This window comes from Leptonychotes weddellii, chromosome 7 (assembly GCF_054177405.1).
Source record: "Leptonychotes weddellii isolate Sample4059 chromosome 7, ASM5417740v2, whole genome shotgun sequence".
In the NCBI taxonomy this organism is placed as follows: Eukaryota; Metazoa; Chordata; class Mammalia; order Carnivora; family Phocidae; genus Leptonychotes; species Leptonychotes weddellii.
Genome location: NC_138375.1, coordinates 29448573 through 29458397, shown reverse-complemented (window position 1 = coordinate 29458397; position 9825 = coordinate 29448573). Strand labels below are relative to the sequence as shown.

General features: G+C 40.3%; 1 protein-coding gene across 2 annotated transcripts in view; it reads right to left on the bottom strand.

Annotated features, from left to right (window-relative positions):
- Nucleotides 1–4424: 4424 nt before the first annotated feature.
- PTGER4 (prostaglandin E receptor 4) overlaps nt 4425–9825 on the bottom strand; it is a 14162-nt gene continuing 8761 nt past the window's right edge. Inside the window, exon 3 of one of the 2 annotated variants that reach the window (XM_006733336.3) lies at nt 4425–6377. In XM_006733336.3, coding sequence (XP_006733399.1) covers nt 5787–6377 — 591 coding nt within the window. In that variant the 3' untranslated portion in view covers nt 4425–5786. The remainder of the gene's footprint in view (nt 6378–9825) is intronic. The other variant, XM_031028174.2, reaches the window with a different exon arrangement.

Here is a 9825-nt window from a genome sequence, read left to right as displayed (position 1 = left end):
CTTCATTGTCTAATAGAAATGTAATACTACTCTCAATATTGCCAAGCATTAAATAATCTGTCAATTTTTTTTTAAACCTTAGAGAGATCCTAGAACTCCTCTAGATGCATGTCCCCTGGCCTGCTACAGAGCTGTTGCCTTGAGCTTTTTCATCATGGTTCTGGGAATTCTCTTTGCTTCTTCCTTGCATTGAATCTTGTTTCACCCCTTCTCAAAAAGAAATGTGGACTTGCCATGGTTAAATGTTTTCTGGACATAGGAATGTTTGGCATATTCTTCTTTCTCTCCCATGCTGTGGAATGGGGTAGATGACCTAGAAAGGTAAAGATAGGGTAATGAATGAATGGTAGAGACATTGATATTGATATCAGGATAAGAGGCGCAACTATCTTTCTTTTTTTCCAAAGTGTTTCCAGCCTGCAGCTAAAGCCCCAGGTATGCCCCAGGACCCATGCTAAACAACAGGGTCAAATGTGCTCTTTTGCTCATTCTCTTTCTCTCTGGTTCCATGCCTTGTGTATCTGGAAAGCCACCTTGCGATCATACCTGCAATATCTCAGATTCAGGTTTGGAGGTGCTGGGAAAGGCACGTGGTGGGGAGAGCAGTGGAAGAGAGCACACTTCACGGTGTGTTTTGTTCTGAAGCAATCACAAGGACAGGTTCACTGCTATCTGGAAGGAGGGCATGGCTACTGAACCTTTCATAAGTTGAAACAGTATAAAGTGAAGAAGCAATGACCATTAACGTATACGGAAAAAATTTTGAGTTTTCTCAAACCCCCAAAATAACCCCTCTTAGACTTTTTTGATATTGTAGGACACATTTTGCCAACGAACACACAAAAGAACTTCAGATAAAGCACAGATGCTCACAGACACAGTTCAAGCCCTGGCGGCTTGGTCCTGAGAGGCTGAGTGTTGGTTCTAGGGCAGGAAGTTGGGGGGCCACTGTTGCTGCTCAGGGTTGTGCTGCCTCTGGAATGGCTCGATGCAAAACCAACACTGAATGCTATTTTTGCTTTTCACCTTTTTTGGCAAAAGCAAAAATCTTCTTTGGATTTCTTTGGGTTAGTGAAAACATACTAATGTAGGTCTTTTGCAAGAGTGAAGTGGTGTAATGCAAACCTTGGGAAGGTAGGGATTGCCTGTAGTTTAGGAAAAATGACCGTCCCGTGTCATGTGGCTATTTCTGCATTAAGATTTAAGGCCAAAGGCATAGCTAACAGTATATACCACTATGCCTTGGTTTTCCCATGGGCCTTTGTGTTTGTGACCCCAATAAGAAACCATGGAGAGGGTGGCTGCACTTTGGGAAAGGACTTTTGTGTTCCATGTTCTTCTCATCAAAGTACCACTTTAATAGCTGTGCCAATCTAAACCATCTTTCCTAACACACTTGACATGTTGGTTAGATTGTCTTAAAGATCATAAGATGGAGTTTCGATTATCTTTCTCTCTGCTATATCCTACTGGGACCAGGTAGAGTTTAATACCAGCCAGTTAGACAATCAGAATTTTCTTGCATAGAAAGTTTGAAGCTGTAAATGTTCAGGAACAAGTTTCCCACAAGAAACTATCTTCACATCACATAGCTGGTAAATTTTATAAATAGATGTGGAATGGATGACGAACAATGCTGAAGTTTTTCTTCCTTGGCTGTTCTTTTAATAAGCCAGACTCAACAATCAAAAGACATTGTCATGGACTGAATTGTATCTCCTTAAAATTCAGATGGTGAAGCCCTCTCCCTGACCCCCTGTAACTGTATTTGGAGGTAGGGCCTTCAAGGAGGTAATTCGGGTCAAACAAGGTCATAAGGGTGGGCCCTAATCCAGTATGAGTAGTGTCCTTATAACAAAAGAGACATCAGGGAAGCAGGTGTACAAAGAGAAGGCCATGTGACAGCACAGCAGGAAAATGGCCATCTCAAGGCAAGGAGAGAGGCTCTAGGATAAGCCAGGCCTGCCAGCACCTTGATCTTGGACCTCCAGCTTCTAGAACTGTAAGAAAATAAATTTCTACTTGAAGCCCCACAGTCTGTGGTATTTTGTTATGGTAGCCTTAGGAAACTAATATGGACATAGAACTCAATTTAAAAATGCACAAAGGAGGGCGCCTGGGTGGCTCAGTTGGTTAAGCGACTGCCTTCGGCTCAGGTCATGATCCTGGAGTCCCGGGATCGAGTCCCGCATCGGGCTCCCTGCTCGGCAGGGAGTCTGCTTCTCCCTCTCCCACTCCCCGTTTGTGTTCCCTCTCTCGCTGTGTCTTTCTCTGTCAAATAAATAAAATCTTTAAAAAAAAAAAATGCACAAAGGATTTGAAAAGACATTTCTCTAGAGAAGATATACAAATGGCCAGTAAGCATTTGCAAAGGTTCTCAACATCATTAGATGTTGAGAAATGCAAATCAAAATCACAGTGAGGTAGCACTTCATATCCATTAGGACGGCTAGAACCAAAAAAGACAATAAGAAATATTGATGAGGAAAAAAAAATTGATGAAGATATGGAGAAATCAAAACCCTTGTACATTGCTGGTGGGAATGTAAAATGGTGCAAGCACTTGGGAAAACAGTTTGGCAGTTCCTCAAAAAATTAAACATATAGTTAACATATGACCCAGCAGTTTTATTCCCAGGTATATAGAGAATTGAAAACATATGTTCACATAAAAACTTGTATACAAATGCTACTATCAGAAATACAGAAATATTTTTTTTTAAAAAGGAAATACAGCAGTATTATTCAGCCATAAGAGGGAAATGTAGAACTGATTCATGCTACAACATGGATGAAACTTGAAAATATTATGCTAAGTGAAAAAAAGCCTGATATTGAAGGCCACATCTTTTTTTTTTAAAGATTTATTTATTTATTTTGAGAGAGCGAGAATGAGAGAGAGAGAGAGTACATGAGTGGGGGAGGGTCAGAGGGAGAAGCAGGCTTCCTGCTGAGCAGGGAGCCCGATGCGGGACTCGATCCCGGGACTCCGGGATCATGACCTGAGCTGAAGGCGGACGCTTAACAACTGAGCCACCCAGGTGCCCCAAGTAGTTAAATTTTTTTTTTTTTAAAGATTTTGTTTATTTTTATTTATTTGACAGAGAGAGAGAAACAGCATGAGAGGGGATAGGGTCAGAGGGAGAAGCAGGCTCCCCGCTGAGCCGGGAGCCAGATGCGGGACTCGATCCCGGGACTCCGGGATCATGACCTGAGCCGAAGGCAGTCGCTTAACCAACTGAGCCACCCAGGCGCCCCTGAAGGCCACATCTTGTATGATGCCATTTATGTCCAGAACAGGAGAATCCATAGAGATAGAGTGGTTGTCGTGTGCTAGGGAGAGAGGAGAATGGGGAGTGACTGCTGATGGGCATGTGCCTTCTTTTTGGGATGATAAGTATGTTCAGGAATCAGCAGTGATGGTTGCATTCTGTGAACGTACTAAAATATGGGGCAAATTTTATAATACGTGAATTTTATTTTAATTAAAAAAAGAATAAGCCAGAGTCCATATTCTGGATGGTGAACCTCTGAAGTATGAGTGAGATTATGCTTTGATTATTAGTAATGCTAACTTGTGAATGAGGCTTAGTTTTTCCTCCATAAACACAGTGATATATAGTATGTGTAGTATATGATAATATATAGATTTCATTTATATACAAATCTAGGGATTGTCTCATTGTCCACATACATGGGAGAAGAATGAAAGCCTCTTTCACAGGTAAAATATTCTCTGAAAACATTGTTTCTTAGGCTTTGGTTAACATGGGGAAATGGAACATCTCAGGCTTGGGCCAGAAGCTCCTTTTCTAAGCTACCTCGACCTCAGCTGAGAATCACTGTGCCTTCAGGCTTGTGAAGATGCCAGTCCTGTTTTTCTGACGGCATCCAAGAATACCTTTAAAAACTTGCAAATGGCAAATCACCACCTCACTCCTGGGGGCTACTCCGAATGTGTACTCAGACAGCTACCATCAGTCACCTAGGAGCTTTTCAGAAGTGTATACACCCCAGACCTGCAGAAGCAGAAACTGTGTTCTCACAAGCTCTCCGGATGACTCTGGTGCATGATCAAGTTTGAGAAGCACTGATGCAGAGAATTTACAAGTAGGAGGGGCCACAAGCTTATGCTAATTTTTTTGTAATAAATATTTGGGTTCTCCACATGCAGCAAGTTAGGCATAATATTGTCTCCCCCGTACTCTCCTCCCCCCATACAAATGTGACTTTGAGTCCACCTTACACCCAGATCTTGGTTTCTCAATATCATTCGCCATTAAGTGGATCCAAGGCTTTGTCCTGTTGTAACTTTTTTTCTAAATTTGACATCACTTCAAAATAAAACAATTTAAAGAGTCCAATTTAAAAGGATGTAGACGATGACCTGAAACCCAAAAATCACACAAGTTTTCCAAAACTGATGATATGGAACTCAGACTGAGTGTATTTATTTATTATAATCTCCAAAATAATTTCAGTTGGTACAACTGCTTCTTAAAACTGTATCACTACCAGGCTCAGAATTTAATTACAACCAAGCAATTCACAAAAACATTTTAAGCAACAAAACATGCTTAGTATTTCCTTGAGAAAGGTCCTTCAAATGTGTACAGCATCACTGGGTGTTACACAAAACCGCAAGAAGGTTACCCTCATGTGTCCAAGTTCTGCACTCCTTATGTTGTTAAACTCTTACGGCATCTGTGATATTTCCACATCTCAAAGGCCTTCATGGTGCAACCTGCCTTCCTCTTAAATTTTAAAGGATACTCTAGATCATTCCTTAGGAAAGTAAAACTATGAACACTTTAAGAGGGAAAACAAAAACAAGTTGCTTAGACTCCTTTTATATTATACACTTCAATTATGGGTTATTTATTCGGACTTCTACAAATTTGTTATATTTTTAAAAGTATCAGTGGGGACAAAAGTAGAAAAAATATTTTAACCAGCAGGTTAGCTTCTCCCGAAATCACAGTTTTCTGGATAAATACATGTAGCATCACTAAAAATTTTTCACTATGTATTACACATAGCTTTGAAAGAACTTTAATATTTTGGACTATAATGTTCATGTCTTAAAATAGTATTTTGCTTTATTCCTTTTATAATATTAAACTATTTCTTTTAAAAATTTATATTATTTTTTTTATAGCTATGAGTCTCACTGTATTTTCCACACCTTGGCCCGAACTTGTTTATGAAAAAAATCTAACATCTGCAACTTCAGCTGGTTATACTGGGAAGAAGGGGGTTACTATAATTTTATTATACCTTGTATTAACAACAAACCTTCTCACAGAGAAGAAAATACTTTAAATACCCTAAGTCATATTTACAACGATAAAATTCACATTTCATGCTTTAGTGAGACACTTAAATCACAAGATAGTCCTCATAGTTTATTGGAATAGAGCCCTTCCGTACCTGGCCTTCTGCTGTATGCCAGATATAAAGCTCTGGATGTTATGAAAATAGCAAAACTTATGCCATCCTCCTATCAAGTAGAAAAACTGAGGGTAGATCTTCCCAGCCATCAAGTGATGACAGAAATCCTGTGTCATAGTGAAGTGAAAACCAATGTGCTTCAGACTCTGGGTCCCCTATGAATGAACTTGATTGTTTGGAAAGTGCTAAAGAGCCCAGATGTTCTTTAATGTGAGTTGAAGGACAAAACAGCCCTTCTGCGCACAGCGAAAACACTTCATTTATGTGTCTATTGCACAGGATTTTATATGCTTCCAGAAATAGCAGAAATAGTGCTGTATTTCTTTCCTTAGCTACTATATACATTTTTCTGATAAGTTCAGTGTTTCATTGGGAAATGTGACTTGCAGAGAGTTCCCCTTGGGGGCAGGCCCAGACCTGCTACTCCCATTAACCTCGTCCACCAGTAACACACTCTCTGAATCCTGCCCCTGGGAGGAGTCCGAGGTTTCTGATATTCGCAAAGTCCTCAGGGAGGTGGTGTCTGCCTGGACCGGGCTCATGGCAGGTACACCCGGAAGCAGATTCCGGCCGCCAAGACCATTTTCACTGAGGTCCGGCATGTATAGGAGGGTCTGAGATGTGCTGCTGATCTCCTTCAGCTCTCGGGAGAGGAAGGAGCGGGAGTGGCCAGACATGGCGGAAGATGTCCTTCTGCTGTCTGAGCAGTGCTGTCCCGAACGGTCCCTGCGGGACCCGCCAATGCGGCAGAAGAGGCATTTGATCTTCTCTATTGCTTTGCTGAGCACGGTCTTCCGCAGAAGGATATAGATCCAGGGGTCCAGGATGGGGTTCACAGCAGCAATTCGGATGGCCTGCAAGTCTGGGTTTTTGCTGATTTCTTGCACCAAACGTGGCTGATATAACTGGTTGATGAACACCCGTACCTGCATAAATGAGATGCCCACGTTTAGATTTTGTCATGAATCAACCGGGGAAATAGTTGCATCAGTGTCTAACCTAGTAACGTTAGCTAGCTGCCCTCTTTTTTATTAATAAGTGCCGAGTAAGAGCAGCTTACACAATAAGCCTCAGAAAAACCGGTAATTGTGTAATCACATTTGTTTTGAGTTAGTGTAACTTTAATATTTCTGTAACTATCTTATGAGTATCTTCCTTCAATCAAAGATGGTATACAGAAATGCAATGTATATATAGGCAACACATGCATAAAGTGTCCTTGAGAAACATTTTATTAACTTCATTTTTGTGAGTGCTTTTAAGTTTTTGCAATTCAAATGAAGTATCTGCCCCTCCTCCACAGCCATCAATTTCCCTTATGCCAGTTGCCTTTTAATTTTTCTAATTTTATTAATTTTTCTTAAAGATTTTATTTATTTGCCTGAGAGAGAGAGAGCACAAGGAGGCAGAGCGGTGGGCAGAGGGAGAAGCAGAGTCCCTGCTGAGCAGGGTGCCCGATGCAGGGCTCGACCCCAGGAGTCCCTCCACTTGCCTTTTTATATATGTAAAAGAAACTCATTTTGTAAGTCAACTAACCATCCAATCATCACAGAAAAGTCCAGAGATTTCTTTATTATTATAGAGTCCAGTAAGAATACACTGGAAACTTTTAAACCACTATCTGAATCTCCTATCATCCAGTATGACCAGAGAATAGTTTCCATTTTCTCTAGAGTCTGTTTCCCAGTTACAGTAATCCCCTAGTGTTACCAAGTCTTCCTTCAAACACCTCTTCCAGTCTTTTCCCTCGCACTGCATTTCTCACCTGGATTGTTGCATCAGCCACCCAAGTAGCTTTCCCACCTCCAATTCCTCTCCTCTCCAATCCATCCTCCAAACTGCCACCAGAGGATTCTGTCTAGAAAGCAGAGCTGACTGTGCTGCTCAGTTGCTAAACCTTCCTTCTCCCTGCTGCTTGCAAACTCTAGTTTTGCTCAACAACTGTCACTCCCTCTCCCTCTGCCTCCCTGCTTATGCTCTCTCTTTCTCAAATAAATAAATAAATAAATAAAATCTTAAAAAAAAAAACCCGTCCCTCCTTTGTGTCATACAGCATTTGAGCCAGTAAATAGCCAAGTGCTGAGAGCACCTCTTCACAGACCAGTAGGGGAGACAGCTGGTTCTACCGCGGTTTGAGCTATTCACGGCAAAAGGCACGTCTGCCAGCCCACCACAGGACGGGTAGGCATAAATGAAGGGAACACAAGGAGACCCTAACAACCTGTTTGCTATTTTGGAGTCTTATTTTTGGCAGTTCACAAATTTTGCTCTTCTTATAATCACTTAGTTACTCATATTCTTTCACGCATTTAATCATTTAAGAATAGGCACTTCTTGTGTGTTAGGCGTTGCGGTAAGTCTGGCCACAAAAAGTTGCATTAAATACCACAGACTTCTTGAAGGCAGGGTAACCTACAGTGCAGAAGACAGGAAGGAGAACCAGCTGTGACTGCAAGGTGATTAAATGAAACGGGAGAAGAATCTAAGGGGGCACGACTAATCCAGAGCAGGAGGGGAGAACATCAGAGGATTCCTCCTGCAGGAGGAGGGAGCTTGTCTGGAGTTTTTGATGGATGAGGGGCAGTTTGCTAAATTTAGAAGGAAGGACATAGCATTTCAAATAGAGGTAATTCCATGTGTAAAGTCATGGAAGAATGAAATAATATGCCAACTTCTGGGAACTTCAAATGATTTAATGAAGAGAACATGAATTTATGTAAACTTAAGGATGACTATATTTTACTCCTTAGAGGAAAAAGCACTTGCTAAATGTACACTCTTAAATTTACTTATATTAATTTTTTTTAGATTTTATTTATTTATTTGACAGAACGAGAGAGAGAGAGAGAGTACAAGTAGGGAGAACAGCAGAGGGAGAGGGAGAAGCAGACTCTCCACAGAGCAGGAAGCCCTATGTGGGGCTCGATCCTGGGACCCAGGGATCATGACCTGAGCTGAAGGCAGTCACTCAACCGACTGAGCTACCCAGGTGCCTCTTAAATTTACTCTTAGAGTATTATTGTCTAAATCTTACTTCTAATTCCACTAGGATTTTTATAGAAAGATCTCACCTCACATAAAAAGTGGTTTTAAGATAATTGACCTCTGTCTTTAGCAATTATTTAATAATTATCACTTGCCTGTAGTAATTATTTTAAGTTAGGGAGAAGTAAGAGCGGAGTCTCAGCCAAGGAGGATGCATAAAAACCATAAAAAGGAGAAGGAACTGACAAAAGCAGAGCTGGAGCCATTTAACTAGGGGCAAATATCTCTAACTTTAACAAGACTTGAGGACATTGCTACTTTACCATATAGTATAATAATTAATACTCATGGTGTATCAATCACCATGAAACAGAAGGGATATTTTAGAAAGATTTATAACAGTTTAGATAAGCTTAAAATGAAGGAAATAAATCTGCAAAACTCAACTCATGAGAAACTTGTTTCTAGATGAAGCTAGATCAGTGAGGTGTAACCGTATTTCTATTTCTTCCTTAGTGGGAATTCAGACCTTGATCAGCTCAGGTCCATAGTCCTTTTCTAAGAAGTTATTGTTTCTCATTTGTGGTTATTTTGTTGTTATTCATTTGGTTTTTTGTTTTGTTTTGTTTTTGGTTGCAAAACCTGACCTAAACTTATTTCAGCAGTAAAACCTGAACTGAACTAGATAGTGAGGCTATTTGCAGTTTATTTATTCTACTGAGTATAAGTATTCCTGTGTTTTGCTTCAGAGATATTGTCCCAATTATATATTATACAGTATATTACTAAAGTGGTTTTCTAAAAGCCAAGAAATTCTGAATTCTAAAACACCTCTGGCCCTAAATGTTTTGGATAAGGGATTATGATCCTGTAAATCTCACAGAATAAAGTAAGATGGTCAAATGGCTCTCACTAGCATGAAATTAATATGGATCTCTGGAAGATAGCTAAATCAAAAGTGAACTAGAATAACAGAAGTATATGATGTCTTAAAAGACTTTCAGAAACTGCTTGGATAAGTGATACTAACAAGACAAAGCAGGATTGATTGCCTATCTTTATAAAAAAACTAGTGAAGCAAAGCATTTTGGTTTCTTCTTACCCTAATCTTTATTGAGGCACTGAGCTGTGTTTGGTCTACAGGCCTTTTCTCAGATGAAGTGTTACCAAGACCTGAAGGTTTTGAGGAACTTATCAAGCCACCCTGTCGGTGGCTGATTCCGGTCTGGGCCCCAGGTCTCCGGATGAATCCCATGTTGTTTTTTCTGTTCTACAGGCTGGCTGGCTTTCTGTTTAAGAATTCTTTCTTTTTTTTTTTTTTTTTAAAGATTTTATTTATTTATTTGAGAGAGAGATAATGAGAGACAGAGAGCACGAGAGGGAAGAGGG